At 49.8% G+C, this 17,292-nt stretch overlaps 8 protein-coding genes across 8 annotated transcripts; 5 read left to right on the top strand and 3 right to left on the bottom strand.

Moving 5' to 3' along the window:
• Positions 1 to 381: 381 nt before the first annotated feature.
• On the bottom strand, positions 382 to 2,991 carry A1O9_12717 (uncharacterized protein; the record flags this gene model as incomplete). Its single annotated transcript, XM_013398350.1, has 5 exons — positions 382 to 1,389; positions 1,443 to 1,703; positions 1,770 to 1,928; positions 2,008 to 2,881; positions 2,951 to 2,991. 5 exons carry the CDS (start codon positions 2,989 to 2,991, stop codon positions 382 to 384), a joined length of 2,343 nt encoding a protein of 780 aa, XP_013253804.1.
• A 1,331-nt stretch (positions 2,992 to 4,322) lies between these two features.
• On the bottom strand, positions 4,323 to 6,328 carry A1O9_12716 (uncharacterized protein; the record flags this gene model as incomplete). The annotated part of the gene is made up of 5 exons (XM_013398349.1): positions 4,323 to 4,803; positions 4,857 to 4,939; positions 4,998 to 5,510; positions 5,559 to 5,949; positions 6,003 to 6,328. The coding sequence occupies 5 exons, from the start codon at positions 6,326 to 6,328 to the stop codon at positions 4,323 to 4,325; spliced, it is 1,794 nt and encodes a 597-aa protein (XP_013253803.1).
• A 1,198-nt stretch (positions 6,329 to 7,526) lies between these two features.
• Positions 7,527 to 9,154, top strand: A1O9_12715 (uncharacterized protein; the record flags this gene model as incomplete). The annotated part of the gene is made up of 7 exons (XM_013398348.1): positions 7,527 to 7,657; positions 7,720 to 7,738; positions 7,794 to 7,950; positions 8,001 to 8,159; positions 8,224 to 8,724; positions 8,781 to 8,950; positions 9,008 to 9,154. The coding sequence occupies 7 exons, from the start codon at positions 7,527 to 7,529 to the stop codon at positions 9,152 to 9,154; spliced, it is 1,284 nt and encodes a 427-aa protein (XP_013253802.1).
• Positions 9,155 to 10,512: 1,358 nt separating this feature from the next.
• Positions 10,513 to 11,827, top strand: A1O9_12714 (uncharacterized protein; the record flags this gene model as incomplete). Its single annotated transcript, XM_013398347.1, has 3 exons — positions 10,513 to 11,224; positions 11,274 to 11,355; positions 11,404 to 11,827. 3 exons carry the CDS (start codon positions 10,513 to 10,515, stop codon positions 11,825 to 11,827), a joined length of 1,218 nt encoding a protein of 405 aa, XP_013253801.1.
• A 742-nt stretch (positions 11,828 to 12,569) lies between these two features.
• Positions 12,570 to 13,667, top strand: A1O9_12713 (uncharacterized protein; the record flags this gene model as incomplete). Its single annotated transcript, XM_013398346.1, has 2 exons — positions 12,570 to 12,804; positions 12,862 to 13,667. 2 exons carry the CDS (start codon positions 12,570 to 12,572, stop codon positions 13,665 to 13,667), a joined length of 1,041 nt encoding a protein of 346 aa, XP_013253800.1.
• A 639-nt stretch (positions 13,668 to 14,306) lies between these two features.
• On the top strand, positions 14,307 to 15,051 carry A1O9_12712 (uncharacterized protein; the record flags this gene model as incomplete). The annotated part of the gene is made up of 2 exons (XM_013398345.1): positions 14,307 to 14,496; positions 14,558 to 15,051. The coding sequence occupies 2 exons, from the start codon at positions 14,307 to 14,309 to the stop codon at positions 15,049 to 15,051; spliced, it is 684 nt and encodes a 227-aa protein (XP_013253799.1).
• Positions 15,052 to 15,379: 328 nt separating this feature from the next.
• On the top strand, positions 15,380 to 15,930 carry A1O9_12711 (uncharacterized protein; the record flags this gene model as incomplete). Its single annotated transcript, XM_013398344.1, has 2 exons — positions 15,380 to 15,457; positions 15,565 to 15,930. The coding sequence occupies exons 1-2, from the start codon at positions 15,452 to 15,454 to the stop codon at positions 15,928 to 15,930; spliced, it is 372 nt and encodes a 123-aa protein (XP_013253798.1). The 5' UTR covers positions 15,380 to 15,451.
• An 87-nt stretch (positions 15,931 to 16,017) lies between these two features.
• On the bottom strand, positions 16,018 to 16,703 carry A1O9_12710 (uncharacterized protein; the record flags this gene model as incomplete). Its single annotated transcript, XM_013398343.1, has 2 exons — positions 16,018 to 16,141; positions 16,246 to 16,703. The coding sequence occupies 2 exons, from the start codon at positions 16,701 to 16,703 to the stop codon at positions 16,018 to 16,020; spliced, it is 582 nt and encodes a 193-aa protein (XP_013253797.1).
• Positions 16,704 to 17,292: the final 589 nt, after the last annotated feature.

Below are 17,292 nucleotides of genomic sequence, written 5' to 3'. Positions count from 1 at the left end.
CCATTTCAAGAAGAGGGGTGAATATCTCTCTAGAATGACAAGACCGTGTTAAACTAAACTGGGATTACACTATATCTATATCAATTTCAGCTACGTATATCCCCACTGGATTCTGTGCATAATCTAGAATACGAGGGCCAAGTGTCTGGCCCGTTGGAACTGTAATTTAACTAGACGGTTCAAATACGTGAAATTATTTAGTATAACTAATATTAAAACTAGTTTATACCTAGTATTTTATATTTAGTATTTAGAACGCCGTTACGAAGAATTCTGGCAATGATTGCAGCAGGGAGAGGTGCAATCATCTTTTGTCTTTTCTGGTACAGGAGTAAATAGCGCACGAATTAGTCAAGGTCGTGTGAGTTGTCTTATGAGCTTTTAACCGCCGAGACATGTATCGAGATTGCAAGCTTGAAAGGCCATTAGGCGCGTGACGACCTTGAGGAAGTTGTGAGCGATTCCCCATGGCTTCATGCGTTTCAACAGCGCGGCAAGTTCCTCCAAGACCTGGGTTTTTCCATCCTTGGCAGTCAGGTTGGGAACTCCATAGATGCTCACGACCTGTGGTCCTCCGGTCTGGATCCACTCTTTCACAGCGACTGTCTCTCGTTCATGGCTCACGAGTCGGTCGAGACGGATGCCAGGAGACGTATGCATCGAGCTGCTCTTCGGGAGGAGATCCGCCACGCACCAGAGGACCGCGCCAGCGTGAAACGCGGTGAAGGGTTCGTGGGGGAAATTGGCCTGATGTTCTCTGAACACCGCAAGCGTCTGGGAGCTGTGAAAGGCCACCTCGCGGACCTGCACGGCATCCTGGGAAGCCCATTTCATCATCCGAGCTTTGGCGCTCTCGTATTCTGGGCCCCGCCGTAATAGAGGATAGAGCCAGTCCATCAAGTCCCCGGCGGCGTAGAGATGAGACATATGTATCATCTGGACTTGCCTGAATGCGCAAGCAAGCTCTCTTCTGGTCAGGGTGGCGGCTGCGACCGGATTGGTGCGTAGGTAGAGAAATCGATCGATCAAACCCTGGAGCTTCATCTGTCCTTCAGACGCTTGCACAGTGCCCGGAATCATGTCGCCGAAGGGCGACGCTTTCATTTCCTTGACGCCCCACATCATTTGCACGAACGTGAGGAGAACAATGCGGTCATGAGACCTGTCGAGCTTTGCCAGAGCCCTCTCGGTGTCGTCGAATAGTGACCTGATCAGAGGTCGAAACCTGAGGGGCCTTGGTGTACGCCCTGTCCAAGGGTGCAAAGCACCCCAAGCTTGTGCGGATTGTACTTCCCAATGTTCGGGAGCCGAGGGCATCTCCATGTCAATGTCCGCATTGCTGAGGTATGGTCGGTTGTTGTGAAGATAACTAACGGAGGAATCAAGCTCCTACGTATGGGTCAGAAACACAAACAAAACTTCGCCTTGAGGAAATGACAAACGTAGACAGCCCACCCCAGCCGTCGAAGTCTTTCTTGTCTGATCCACTCACGCCAGCGGCCCTCGAGATTGAGGTTTTCGTCGATAGGAGGTACTCGATACCGAAATAGGCCCATGTTTTTCGCGTTGTTGACAAGAGCACTGCGCGCTGACTCACTGAGTTCGAAAAGGCGTCGACTTCCACAGCAGTAGCCTTGAACGCTCTGGAGCAGCTGCGAAATAACATAGTACTCCGTCCTTACAAATCTCTGATCATACTCGGCCTGAGACGGGGGAGATTATAATCAGGTCAACCTCCTTGTACAGGGTTGAGTACGGAGTAAACATACCATGAAGGTGATAAGACGTCTGATCAACTCCGACAGTGAATTGGAAAAAGTTTGAGCTCCATAAAAGGTAGTGTAGCACGCACCTATGCATGCTGCAGACAATGTCAGGAGTGGGAACTCAGCCGGGTCAAAAGTGGCGCGATGCAGGATTGGGAAAATCTAAACACGCTCGATGGTTAGTCCGATTACGTCTTCAAGCACTCCGCGTAGATAGGCAGCGTTGCGTCGGTCTTCTCACATAGTCAAAGTGTCGGAAATAAAGGTCAATGCAATGATCCAGCTTTTCCTTGGATGGGAAATTGGCCAGTGAAACAGCTTGCCAGGGTATTCGTTGCAGGGGGATTCGGATGCTTCCACTCATGGTCGCTCTTGTTGTCTCGGTGATCGGGGAAAGTGAGTAGAAGGACCCAAATTCAATAAGCTGACCGTCGCTGGATTGACCCAAGGAGGGCAAGACGAGACGTTGCTCAGTCGATGCGTGCCACTCCATCGGCCAAGCATCATCGGGGCTGCATCTATCGCGAGGGGTGGGCAGCGGCAAATCGGGGATGGCAATTTGGGTGTCAAGATCATTGAGAAGTAGGTCCCCGGTCTGAAACTTCTGCAGCTCTGGCCGCTCAACGGGAAGGCCGACCGTTGCCTTTGGTTCGGCTGCCCCAGGTGATGGGGGTATTGAGGCGAAGATGTCCTCGAAGTTGTTGCTGAAGATCCATCCTAGATTTGTGTCCAGTGTACTGAAACAATTGTTGTCCGCGAACATGCTCGAAAAGTCTATCACCGGGGGAGCCTGAGACTGCGCTTGTCCGGTCCCCCGCAAGGTGAAGCCTTCATCGAGTGTCATGTGATCAGTGGTGGTGACAGAGCTCATGCACTCGTTGATAGCAGAAGCAGCCGAGGGGTTTGAGTTGGCCATTGGAATGAACGCGTCATGTAGGGCATCGTCTTGCAAGGCCCTGTCGATACCGGGAGACTTGGACTGAGCGCGGGGCGCTGATGAAGATGATAGTGAGTTGGGGGTACCTGGTTTATGCGGCACCTCATACTCGCAAGGCAGTCTCCGCTTCAGGCACGACGAGCAGTATGGACGTTCTCTCAAACATCGAATCTTGGACCTGACAAAGAATCAGCGCGGTCTAGATTACATTCAGGTTGCTCAGGAGACCCGACCGTATGCACGGCACGCAGGCCATTTTTCTCGACTTTGGTGGCGGGCGACCTTCATTGTGCACTTCGAGATGACGGTGGAGAGCATCACTATTGTCGCACGTGCATCAGTCAATACCGACCAAAGGGAAATACGCTTGAGATGATTCAGTTGTGGACGGAGGCCTCACCGACGCCGAAATGTCCTTGCACAGATACTGCAAGGGAAACTGGTACGCATCACGTCAGCTATTGACCTATGACCGGTTCTACAAGGTCCATCGTAGTGTGAGGCAGCAGACCGTGGTTTAGGTGTCGGTTGAGTAGGCACCTGAGGGCCCAAGCCTCCCGCTTGGGATCCTGTTTCTCCTACTGCTATGTCGGACATTGGAGAGCATGACCTTGTCGGACGAGTTGGCCTGACAGGAAGCGATTCGCGGGGTAGAATAGATATTTCTACCCCGTACCCCGCCACAGTCCGGAGCCGAATTGTGTGGGGCCGACGGGCTCCAGATATGGCGCGCGGCGAGGACCATTGCATCGGAGTATTCCACATGCATCTCCAACTCCGAGAATATGCGCCGATTAGGGATCAAGTAATGGATAGGACGTGATATGTCTGTCATTTATGTAGGCGCCATGGAAGTCAGTCATTTATTCTAAAATGACAGCGTTTTGTCATTTATGGCTAGGAGCTTGAATTTATAGGTCCTTCTTAATGAATATAGTCATGTGACGTGATAAGGTACGTATCCTAAAGTAGTTTACAAAACACATCGGTTTAAGAAGACTTGGCGCCAAGTACCCTGGTATCTAGCGCTGTGCCAAGCCTCTAAGGGTGACTAGTGGGATGATGTCCGTCAAATATCTATTGTCAGTCATTTATTGCCATTTGACGGTCATTTTACTAAAGTGACGGACAAACTCGGACCCTAGCGCCGATTGCCAACGACCTGGAGAGAATCTTGCCTCGAGACGAGTGCCACCGCACGCCCCCGGTGGAGGCCCAAATCCTCGGTAGGAAAAAAGCAAAATGGTATGCATCAGCCATGGTTTATTCCTGTCACTTCAGGTCTTTCGACTTGTCACTATGCGTGAACATCATGGACATGGAATTATTGCGGATATCTGTCTGCATAACTGAAAGGTAGGGCAGGTGTGATCTATTTTTGTTTTGTTGTGAATTCCGGCAGTGGAAGCATGTATTGATTCTTATTGTTCTTCTACATCCTTGGAATGTAGGAGCATATATACACTGAAACAACATACTAGAATCTTCCCTATCATTTCAAAGCGTGCGGAATGATTCCATGAGACTTTCCGTCAACCGTATGATGATTGGTTGAGCCTCATCACAACATGTTTAAACACCACACGGTCGTACCGAAGGACTAACTGACTCTACCCTGCTCACGCTTGGTCTTTCAGGGCCTTCCATGATGGCAATGGCTCGAAGTCTGGGTTCTTAGCTGCCTTCCACTGGGGCAGATGATAACCCGGTGGATGAGCTCCAAGTGGGAATTTGGTGTTCGTCTTGGTCAGCGAGAAGCCTAACCTCACGACCTCCACATCCTCCCAGCCCCATGGTTCGCCGCTGATGACCTCGTAGTTTTCTTTCTTGATCGCTTTCTCAAATGGTCTATCAGCGATAAATCCGCGAACGACGTGTCGGTTGACGCCGTGCGAGACAATCTCGTCGTAATGACGCATGTGGCCGATGAGCTCAGGGTTTCGAGCCTTGAGTTTCTCGAGCTGTGCCTCCGAATACTTGCCGAACGACATCATCTGCAAATTTGAAACAGCCAGGGCACACTGAACTGTGTAAGATCCGCCTTGGGTCGACCGCAACAACAATGCGTGTAGCACACCACAAGCTCCGGCGTGGCCAGTCCTATCATGATGTAAGCCGTGCGAGAAGGTGTGCGTTGCAGAGGCAGTACTTACAGATAGTCTGCATTAGGTCCGGGGAAAATATGAGCTTCGTCGAAGCCATTGAATCGTCCCACCTCGAGCCCAATACCAACAAGCTGCAACAGGTTAGCCTCGAACTCTCTGGAAAACCACCCACAAGGCTCAATAACTTACTGTGTCTGCAATCTGCGCCCAACCTGGTCGAATCTTCCAAGGACCCTTCCAGCCATAGCAATTCTCCTGCACATACACAATTCCCCGACCCCGCCCTGCAGTTAATCCAAGGACCGCGTCGCGACCAAAGCCCAGATGCTCCATGACGGACGGGCGATACCCATCGATGAAAACGTCAGCTTCTTTGATCAGTTCCATCAACTTTTTGCGGCCTTCGTGAGTTTTCAGGTCGATATCAACACTAATCTTGCCAATGCAGCCATCCAACAAGGTGACTGGGAGCTCCGTGTTAGCTGCGCTGCTGACACGGATCACAGTGGCTCCTAGGGCAGAGCAAACGCGACCGACAGTCGGAGCAGCAATGGCCCTAGCAAGCTCGAGTACCTTTATGCCGGAGAGTGGACGCTTATCCGTAGGATCCGGAACTGGATGGTCGCTCCAGCTCACCGCAGGCTGCTCACAGTATTCGTCCTTGATGATGTTGTAAATGGGTTCATCTTTGATTGCTTTGCCCTGTGCTCTAGTCAGAATCCTTCAACATTGATTCGGGGCCACACCAACATGGGGCAAGGCCAAAAATTCATCCTCTTCGTAACAAATCGTACCAGGCACGCGATAAATATTGTTACTCCAATCGTCAAGGGTCTTTGAGTCAAGTTGGGAAATGAGGTCCATGTACATCTGGAGGATCTGTTCCCAAGAGAGGTTATTGTCGTTATGTTGAGGAAGACACAACATTTCAAGTAGTGGAGAGGGATTCATGTTGCCATGAAGGGAGAAGAATCTTCCATCCTTGGCTTTGTAAATGTTCGTGGCGAGTTGTCTGTATAACTCTCGGGTCTGGCCATGGTCCCATCGTGCTGCTGCTGCATTCATCTGCTTATTTCCAGACAGCCAGGCGTCCTCAGTACGGACAAACAAGGCTGCTAGGCCACTCATCATGGCATGAGCACTGTTAGCAATGTCAGTAACTCGGCGAGTGATATGTGACTCAGGAGGACTCACACGTCCACCACAACTTCTTGATCAGTTCCATATCTTTTCTTGGATATCGCACTTGCCAACAATCCCATGTAGCCGTTCAGTGCGGCCTGTGACTCGGCTGCCTTGTAGGGTGTAGGATAGAATGGCTGAGTCTCATCGCCCACGAACTTGACCTTGGGGGCGTGTTTCTTGACCTCAGCAGGGGCATCAAGTCGTGGATGGTTGAGAATTAGATGAAAGATGCGCGCAGCCTCTGCCTGCAGTGTATAGTCTTGCTCGTGCGAGACGCCATTGGCATGGGCGCCATTCGCCTTGACACCGTTCGGGGCTTGGCTACTCTGAGTCATGATAAATATCTGTGTCCCTCAATAGGTCATCACAAAGCCCCTTGGCTATTGATAGGGATAAAATGCAGAAACGAGGTCAACTATAAAGCAAGTTACCGAACATCCTTCTCGAGGTTGAGTGTCTTGAAGTTGTACACAACCCCATGTGATCGGAGTCGGATGTGATCGAGGCGCCGCACATGGTGTCGGCAATCTCTCCCCGGATCACCAGACTAGTATCTTCATGCCCGGCGGTCTGGGCGTCGGACTTCTGAAACAGTTGCAAAACCTCCCATTCCCGATGAATTGCAAATGTAGTCCGCGCCTCGGTTTGTCGTGGAAGACCCGCGCTCACAGCCTGTAGAGTCTGGAGCAGTGCAAGATATGTAGTAAATGAACTAAAGTCCTTGGTCCTGATAGGATTGTGGCAATGGAGTAAGACTTGCAAGCTCGAAGCTGAACGGGAACCAGAACAAGTGCCCTGTTTGGCCTATCAACTCGAGGTGTATCGAGCGTCAAGAGGGTGATTGCAGCGGCGCGTGTCTCGTCCATGTATCCTAACTGTCAGATGGGGAAAATCCATCTGGTAGAGTCCGCCGTCTGTCAATGAAATTCTGCGAGTGAATAGGAGTTGACTCGTACTATGTACTACTGGAAATACGTTGTAACTGAATCCCACAGCACTCTAAGATTCTACCAACGTAGCTGAAGTTTCCCTTGTGTTACTCTTACTCGTACATGAGCTAGCTCGGCGCATTATGTAGGTGATAACATCAGGGGGCTGGCTCATTTCTCCAGGCCAACATCTCAGCCGAAATCTAGGACCTTAAGAGGGGTTTCGGTCCGGAGATGCCGGGGTTATATGGTGATATATAATGGGCAGTTCTCGGTTGATCGTCTCTTGGGAACAACAAGTTCTGAATTGCATACGTTCATCTTGGAACAAAACTAGCTTCTTCTTACCTAGCAATGGAACCCCCAAAGTCAGCGGCTGCAGCCTACGAAGACAATGCCACAGTGGAACTCACGATCTCGTCACACTTGGATGATGTGGCTCACGTGGAAAAATTAGAAACTATAGACCCAGCCGAAGCGATGTTCAGAACCAAGCTGATGTGAGGAATCAATACATGATCCAACGAGAATTGAGGAGCGGTGGCAACTAATGGTGGTCTCCAGACGTCGCATTGACTTGAGACTGCTTCCGATCATTGCCGCTATGTACTCCATCTCAGTCATTGACCGCAACAACTTGGGCTTTGCATATGTCGCCGGCATGCAGACGGACTTGGGGCTGCAAACTGGAGATCGATATACCATCATTGTCATGACGTTCTTCGTCACGTACATGTAAGTTTTTGTCATGAAACCAACGCTTTCGAGGCAGAAATTTGGCACTTACTCTGGATCAGTTTGTGTGAACTTCCGAGCGTAGGTGACATGTTGCTCTACTTACCATATCTTTATGGTTGATCGTTTCATCCAGAACTTGATTCTACCCAAAGCTGGACCGGCAAACTGGCTCTCCTTCATCGGCGTTAGCTTTGGGGTAGTGCTGATTGGCATGGGTTTCGTTAGGCAATGGTGGGCTTTGATGATGTGCAGACTCTTGCTCGGGGCACTAGAAGCAGGCTTCCTGCCTGGTATGTTCCCAAGCACTCATCACGCCCGGACATTCTAACTCGACGGAAAGGCTGTACGTATCTCATCACATGTTGGTATACTCGATTCGACGTGGGAAAGCGGCTGGCCTGTTTCTGGCTGCTCCAAGTTGTTTGCTCTGGGCTCGCCGCAATCTTCGCCTATGTGCTCTCTCTCCTCGGCGGTCGTCATGGTCTAAATGGTTGGAGCTGTGAGTCTGCCCTGTTTCAGCTACGACACTCTGTCCGCAATGAGGCTGACGCCTAGGTCTCCAGGGATCTTCATAATCGAAGGCACCATCACCTGCGCTGTCTGCATCCTAGGATGGTTCATTCTTATCGACTTCCCAGCGAAAGCCACCGACTTCCTCAACGCTAGGGAAATGAAGACTGTGGTTGATATGATTAACGAGGATCGTGGAGATGCTGAGCCGGATGAGATTACAGGCCGTCGACTCCTACACCACATGAAAGACTGGAAGATCTATGTGTGGGGCTTCAGCTTCTTGTCTGTGACTGTGCCGGGATACGCCTACAATTACTTCCTCCCTATTATCCTTCGCAATGGGATGGGCTACAGCACAACAGAAAGCCAGCTGTTGAGCGCCCCGCCTTATATTGCTGCGGCGATTATGTGCTATGTGTCCGGATGGCTTGGGGACAAGTATCATTTGCGCGGTCCCATTGTCATCATTCATCAAATTTGTACCTTGATCGGCGTCATCTTGACAGTTTATGGAGGAAGCAATGCCGTTCGATACTTCGGAGCTTTCCTTGGTGAGAATTCGTGCTCTTGTGGGGGTTGGCCATTCCACAAACTTACATCTGTCCAGGAATCACCGCACTCAACTTTTGCATCCCCGGGTTGTTGACCTTTCAGGCAAACAACATTACTTCTCACTCGAAACGCGCACTCGTATCAGTGACATGCACCGTTGGAGGAGCCTTGGGAGGGATCATTGCCAGTGTCTCATTCAAGTCGTCTGAGACTCCTAGATACCCGGTATGTGCATCCTCCGAACAATCCTATTCCACTGAAATGCTGAACAGATTGTCCTAGACTGGAGTTTGGGTGAGCGTTGCCGTCACTCTGGTGAGTATATTCAACATTGCTTTGATGAATTTGTACTTTGCGAGACAGAACAAGAAAGTTCGACAGGGCAAGCTACAACTGGAGGGCATTGATGGTTGGCTCTATACACTTTGAGTTATCAAAGCAAGTACGAGCATATACTGGTCTCGGTTCTGAACGAATCCTAAGCCCTAGACTCACTCTCGCGCAACGATTCACGATGTCGTTCTTTCGTAGGAGATGGGATGCTTTTGTGCTTTAGAAGCTAATACACAGGCACAAAATGTGGCGAAATAACCACATGAGACCCCTCTATCTGTCCAACAGGACGGTCTCTCTCATACAGTCATAGACAGCTTTCCAGCGATAAGTTATAACAGAGGCAAGACTTGCTATTTCAGCCGATTAAATGTTTGAAAACTGATCCCTCGAAGAACTAGCAGACCATTCTAGAAATCACCTCTAACTTCCAATACCTCCTATGTTTCCGTTTTTCCCTTCCTGGACTTTCGTGTATCATTTACGCATATTTGTCAACAAGATTCTCGGCAATGCCAGCTACCGTGATTGTCCCAACCGTTGACTTGTAGGAAGTCGGACTCCGCCTGGGGTATGTAGGTAGAGACCGAAGGGTTCAAGTTCCGAGCCGAGTAACCGGAGACACTTCTATAACCCAGAGCCCGATACATTCGGAGCAAAGGGCGCAAATATGTCTGAAATTTAGACCCCTGATAAATGCAACTATCATTTTCCAAAAACTTCGCCTTCCAAGACAGTTGAGCATTCCCACTCCCCGGCTTGCAGAACATCTCTTTGTCCATTCACAACATGGAGCTCTCGCCAGTAGCTCTCGGCACTTATGGCGGACTTGTGATCAAAGCCGGATGCCTCCTGCTCGCTGGCCTTACGATATACTTGCTTCTGCGCGAAGTGCACCGACTACCTCTTCCGCCTGGCCCCAATGGCCGTTTCCCTTTCTTGAGCATGACGTTTGACCTACCGAAGGAGCATCCGGTACAGAGAACCCCAAATTTGAGAAGACTGATCCCCCAAATCCCACGATCAGTTTCGTTCAACTTTTCCTGTGATACCGCTACTGACTCGTGTACAGTGGATCCAATATGCAAAATGGGCTGAGTGAGTCCTGTAAATCGGAACAAATTTTGATTAGACATTGACATTTCTGGCAGCAAGTATGGCCCATTGATGCACATGCGAGTCGGCTTACAGCATTTCGTTATTATTAGCGATGGACAGATTTCAAAAGAATTGCTTGACCGACGGTATGAGAATATGGAGTACATGGCTCTTTTGATATCTAACTTTGCCAGCGCAAATATCTACTCTTTTCGTCCACCTTCTGTTGTGGGAGATATCCTTAGCCATGGGTTGCGCAGTGTTCTGATGCCATACGGACCGCGCTGGCGGGTAAAACTCTCCAAACATTCTGTGCTTTATGTGACTAACCAGCGCGCGCTTTCTTTCGCCAACAGATGGTGCGAAAGCTTTTCGCCAGTATCCTGAATTCGACCCGATGCGATGGCTATATTAAGATTCAGCAAGCCGAAGCGATTGTGGCTCTACACGACATTTTCAAGCAGCCGACCTTGTTTGCAGACCATATCCACCGATACTCACTCAGCGTGACGCGGAGCATCTCCTATGGACAACGAGTAATGTCACACGACGACCCCATTGCCACTAAACTCTCGAGCGTGGTCGCAAACTTTTCGTACGCCATGACACCGGGAAGATTTCTTGTTGAATCGATGCCAATATTACTCCGCCTCCCTCGCTTTATGAACCCCTGGCTCGCACTCCTGGAGAGATTTAGAGATGAGGAAGATGCACTGAGTCTGGAGAATTATCGCAACGCCCTCGAACGAGGAAAGAAGCATCCGAAACAGAAGACGATCGTGAAAGACCTTCAGGAGCTAAGGGCGGGCAATGAGTCGATCAGTGAAATTCAAGCAGCCACGACTTGTGCTGAGATCCTTCAGACTGGTGCGGACACGACAGCGAACTCTTTGGTCATTTTGATCTTGGCGTGCCTCGCATTTCCAGAGGTCCTTGCCAAAGCTCACGAAGAATTAGACCGCGTGATCGGTTGTGATCGCTTCCCTACGTGGGAGGACGAGCCGAACCTCCCTTACATCAGGGCTATGATCAAAGAACAGCATAGATGGAACACCATCGCTCCAATGAGTCCGTTCCCCTCCGCTCTCGATGATATGGTATAGCTGACATTCCGGAGGTTTCGCACATTACACGAATGCCGAAGACGAGTACAACGGGTACCGGATCCCGAAAGGAACAGTCGTTCGGATCAATACCTGGTAAGCAGCATTGTTCCTGTTCAAGATTCAGGCTTATACGTTATCTAGGGCGATGCATCACGACCCCGAGCGATATCCAGAGCCATTCCGCTACAATCCGGACCGGTTCCTCGACCATAAGCTCAGTGCCTCGGCCTATGCCAACGGCAGTGATGTAGCTGCGCGGGACCATTTCTCGTATGGTGGCGGGAAACGGATTTGCGTTGGCATGCATTTGGCGGAGCGGTCCTTGTTCACCATGGCGTCTCGATTACTTCAAACTTTCGAGATCAAACCCGCCTTAGATGAGAATGGACAAGAGATTCCTGTGGATACTAGTTCCTCCAGGTTCAGCAGCTCACTGATCTCGGTTGCTCTGCCATTCCAAGCCCGCTTCAAGGTCAGAAACGCGGCAGTTGAGCACCTACTTGAAAAGGAGTGGATAGAGACTGCCCGCGAGGGAAAAGTTGAAAGTTGGGAGGGCGTGTTATGAACCACATGTAGTTACATCAACTGGAGGGATGGGATCATATTATGTTAGTAACGTTTGAATGACGCATTCATCCAATTCAATGCACGAGGCTGTCAACGGTTGTGGCAAATTTGGAGTGTACTTTGACAGTTTCTCACCTCGGTTCCCTCGAAAGGTCATAGAACCATTTACCTCTCATGTAATTCAGGCAATCGCGAGGCATTTTCCAAGCCGGTTTCATGATAAAAAGCCACCAGCAGCGTCGGAATCAAATTGTGGGGTTCGTTCTTGGGTGGAAGCATGTTCTCATTGTATCCCGACGTGTCGGTATATGGCTTAAGCTTGGATTACTAGTTCCGACACAGGCGTTATCGGAGATTTTGCTTTACGGCGTTGGCTGACCCTAATCAGTGCCGTCGTGTGACTATTCTCGAAAACCAGTCCGGTATTGGCTCAGCCATATAAGTCTATCATTATGCACCGTGGCTCGCTTTTATCTTCACACAAAGCCGTGCGCGTACTGTCACTTGTCGAGAAATGTCGGTGTTGCTTTACGCAGTTCTCGCAGCTTTAGCCGTGATAGGTGTTGTTTGGAATGCGAGTTCGAACCAAAAAAGGCCACCTTCAGGCATGCGATTACCTCCTGGGCCCCCAGGTGAGTCACAAGTCTTGTTGAATTGCTGTGCTTTATTGTTGGCCACCGTTCACAAATGATGTCTGACCAGTATGGCCTTCTACTATAGGAATACCATTTTTTGGCAACATGTTCAACCTGCCCCCTGTGCAGACTTGGCTTAAATTCAAAGAGTGGTCCGATATTTTTGGTCCCATTTTCAGCTTCACGCTTCCAGGAAGATATATGGTCGTAGTCTCAACCGAGAAAATCGCCAATGATCTCCTTCGAGAGCGTGGTTCGCTGTACTCATCGAGAGAGCAACTGCCAATGGCAGCCGAACTGATGTCCAAGAATCTTCGGACACTGCTTCAGCCATACGACGGTATCTAACAATCAGCCGTCGAACATCGTTGAGCCCTGGTAGCTAATTTTGTTTCAGAGCGATGGAGACGGGGCCGCAAGCTCATGCACGTTTTAACTATGCCAGCAGCGGCGACCAAGTATCAGCATTTACAGGTGTTCGAATCCGAAAGGCTTATTTTCGATCTACTAAGGGATCCGTCCAGATACGAAGAGCTTTTCGAACGGTATGCCGGTGCCGTTATTATGCGGCTGGGATACGCGAAGACAGTTGAATCTAACGACGAGCCTTTAGTCCGCCGAGCGCTCGAGGTCGTGCATACCGTGGAGCGTGTCGCCTCTCCAGGATCGTACTTAGTCGATAGCTTTCCTATACTTATGTATCTCCCAAAATGGCTCGCCCCTTTCAAGAAAGAGGCAGAGATACTTCACCAGAGAGAGCTGTCACTATTCCGATCCTTGATGGAAGAAGTCCGACAGGCAATGAAGCAACCTGGATGTCCTCCCTCTTTTATGAAAACGTTTCTCGAAAGGCAAGACGAATTTGGACTTACCGATGATGAAGGGGCATATGTAATCGGTACCCTTTTTGAGGCCGGTAGCGGTACCACAGCAGCGGCGATGATGTCTTTTTGCTTAGCAATGTGCCATTATCCAGATTGGCAAGAAAAGCTACAGGCAGAGATTGATCAAGTTGTGGGAGACCAGCGACTGCCGGCTTTCGACGACATCCCTGAACTGCCCCTGGTCCGGGCCGTTGCAAAAGAGGTTCTAAGATGGCGGCCGGTCACAGCCGGAGGTATTCCCCATCAGCTCATCAAAGATGATACTTACCTAGGGTTCTTCTTCCCTGCTGGCACTGTGGTACATGCAAACCAGTGGTGAGAACAACCCCAGAAAGGACAAGTCAGACGTGCACCCAGCTAATTGTACACTCAAGGGCCATACACCAGGATCCTGCACTTTACCCAGATCCAGAAAGATTTAATCCGGGCAGGTGGATAGAGTCATCATTCCCGACGTACCGTGAACCCCTTGCCAAGTTTCCATCCGTGCAGAATTATTCTGCTTTCGGCTTTGGACGAAGAATATGTCCTGGCATGAACATTGCAGAGCGGTCATTGAATATTTTGATCGCTCGCATAGCTTGGGCCACTAGCATCACCAAAAAACCTGGCTTTGAAGTGCCTTGGTATAACTACACGACCGGATTCAATGTCCAACCTAAACCATTTAAGTTTGATATGAAAGCTAGAAACGCCGAAAGAGCTGCGCTCGTGGAGCGCACATGGCTTGAGGGGAATGGGCGAAACCCACTGGCTTCTCCGTGAGGGCAGACTAGAGATCTTATTTACGATCCTCGGAGTCATCAGCTCGCCATTCTGCCCCTTGGCAAGGGACAATTATTGCAGACCTAGGATTATTTAGAGATCAGCTTGCCCGTTAGTACTAAAGCACTTTTTCGCAACAAGATCTTGATTTTGTACATAAATTTCCTGCTGGAGAAGACGGCGTTTGGGAACAATGGCATACAACGTCACCGAGAAAGAGACACAGCCAAAAACATTCAACCACTTCAATGGTTCTACGGAAGAGATTCTGGCACGTTATTGTATATCGGAACTCCTGAAAGGATGGCCTGTGTATCGAGACGTTTCTGAATGGAAAAACTTTCGCAGCATCTTCACCGACGAAGGTGCTCATATCTTTACAAGTGCGTACATTGATTGAGATCCGTAGCCTCTCTGTTCCTAACTAAGTGCTTTCTTCTCTAGCCTGGAGTGGCGGAGTGCCGATCGACGATTTCATTCGAATTTCCCAAGAGAAAAGAGCCCAGGGAGACTTCATCATGCATCGCGAGAATGGCACGCTTGTGGACTTGAATCTACCACTAGAACGGGCGGTTGGCCGGATGAAGGCTACCATTACCCAACGTGTGAATCTTCAAGACTTTGACATTGACGTCGAATGCGACTGTAGAGTCGTCTTCTTTGTGAAGAAACAGCACGATGGATGGAAAGCGCAGTACTCGAAGGTCTTGTATGAGAAAGACAGATTGGTCCCCGTGGACGGAAACCACGCCCCGGAAGTCGACCTACAGAGCATCCAACACTACCCTGTTGGATACAGATACCTCGCGTGGGCACAGAGCCAGTTGGGTCATAAAGTCCCCACCGACCTACCAACCCTTAACAACGAAGGATTCTACAAGATGACCGAAACTGCTACAGCTTGGCTGGAAGGCAACGAGGTGGATATCTTCTGGTGACAGATTAAGCCTCGGACCAAGGCATTCGGAGTCGGAGCACAACGAAGCAAGTGGCAAGCGTGCTCCACTTTAACTCCGGGAAACTTGGCCTCATTGCTGTCGATCTTCCGCAAAGCCAGGTCTCAGCTGCCAGCTCTTCTCGGAGCTCAGGGTCGGTCTGTGCTGACAGAACTGGTTGCTCCGCGTATGTCACCTTTGCACATCAATCTCATAATTAAATGACATGTTTCTACTCAAGCTCGCGTCCATCAATACTCTCGTCTGAAAATTCTTTATCTTTGAACCCTGAATACCTTGATATATTTTCATTCTAAACAAAGGAAAGATGTCGACCCTCCACGGTAGTTGCTTATGTGGAAAGCTCACTTTCGAGCTGCTGGATGTAACTGAGGAAGCCCAAATGAAGGTATGCCACGCTGCCCACCTCTCGAACAGTCTTCCCCTTGCTGTGTGCTTTTTGCACATGAATAGCTTCTCCGACCAAGATATTGATGTCACTGGGTATTTACGTAGACCTCGTTGTGCCACTGTCGCCCTTGTCGCAAAATTTCTGGGGGAACGGCGTCACTCAACCTGACTGTGCCGGACAAAAACTTCGTTTTGAAAACCGGGGAACTGAAGAAAGTTCGCACCACTCATGTTGACGAGGGTTTTGATTTCTCGATTGCATTTTGTCCCGATTGCGGGAGCCCGATCTACGGGCAGCCACATCCTAACCCGGGGGATCCTGAGCTTGGAATTGTGGTCATCCAAGTCGGGACCTTGGACAACATGGGCCCTTTGAAAGCTACGCCAACAGTAGAGATTAACGTCAAGCATCGACTGCCGTGGGTGGGCAAGGTGGAATCGGCACATCAAAAGAGGACGTATGTAGACTAAATCTAGCGGTGTTTCTCGTGAACGTGTTGGAGGAGAGGAAGGTTGAAACCAAAGATCATGACAAGATGATTATGTTCGATCTCATATCTATAACACTGTTGATAGAGAATGAAACGAGGTATCGACACCCGGATCTGCCTTCGCTTTGATGTGCAGGAGACCCAAACCAGGATACCCAAACTTCATAGGTGATTCACCGGCCTTGAAAGCTCTTAGGTTTCGCAGATATTCACCTTTTCCAATGCAATGGTAGGAGTTCAATGCTGTGCCTACAGGGTGTCAGCATACGCATTTGACACAATGCGAGCACCTTACCCATCAGGATCACTGATAAAGCCGACTTGGCGAAAGGAGACGAGGAAATCTGGATGCAAAGGAGTGGAAGTCCTCGACTCGCTCAAGTCCATGGCATTCAGCGACACGTCGTTCGTAGCCTTTAAAACCGTCCAACCCTCTGATCGTGCACGTTTCAGTGTCTCTTCCACACTAGGAACACAAAACCCGAGGTGGCCAAACCCTCTATTCAAAAAAGTGTGATCGCCTAGGCCAGAGAAACCCTCATTCCTTTCGCTCCGGGGGACGTGGACAAGCTCTAGCAAGCCCGCCCTAGAGCTCATGGACTTTGCTATGTCTGCTGGGGAGCGGTCGTTCTGTCCAGGATATGCGAGATAGTAGACCACGAAGGGCCCTGTATTAAGTGTGAAAATCAGCGACATGCCCATGAAGTCTATGTAGAATCGAAACGACTGCGACGGATCTGAGATATGAAGCATTGTGTGGTTCATCCAGTATGCCTCTGTCGTCGATTTCGGTGCAGTCAAAGAGTCGGCAACGACCCTCGACCCCGGAGGGTGCATGGATGGCGACGGCGACGTCATATGTACCTAGTTACAGAGTCAGTAGGTAGTAGGAGTCGACGATTCTAGTTCGACATTTGCCACCTACGTTTCCGAAGTGCGATTTAGACTGTGAATGCAATACTGTGGAAAGGAATACACCAGAACTGAAGTTTGCTATCTGTCCCTTCAGCAAAATGAGCAGGTTGACATCTAGCTTCGGAGTAGACCTTTCGGCTAGCTTTCTCGGCAATGATGACTGATTTCCGAGGCTCCCAAAGCCAGGGGAGATGGCCTGCCCCGTCTAGACCCCAATCGACTTCCAGCATGTACTTAACCTGGGTAAATGGCGGTCAACCCCTGGAAATGAGACGGCTGGGTCAGTTGAGGGTGTTAGCCAGACAGAGGGAAGGACTACAGGGATGCAGAACCACTTTTGAGCCCGACATTTCCGATATACAGAATGGTCTGATCAATTTGTTTCAATCTATCCTGTCACCTGACTTGGCCTTCATCTCGGACCTCC

The sequence above is a fragment of the Exophiala aquamarina genome (assembly GCF_000709125.1).
Source record: "Exophiala aquamarina CBS 119918 chromosome Unknown aczIA-supercont1.26, whole genome shotgun sequence".
Taxonomy (NCBI): Eukaryota; Fungi; Ascomycota; class Eurotiomycetes; order Chaetothyriales; family Herpotrichiellaceae; genus Exophiala; species Exophiala aquamarina.
Note: the sequence above shows the minus strand (reverse complement) of the source record. Positions and strands in the feature narration are given on the sequence as shown.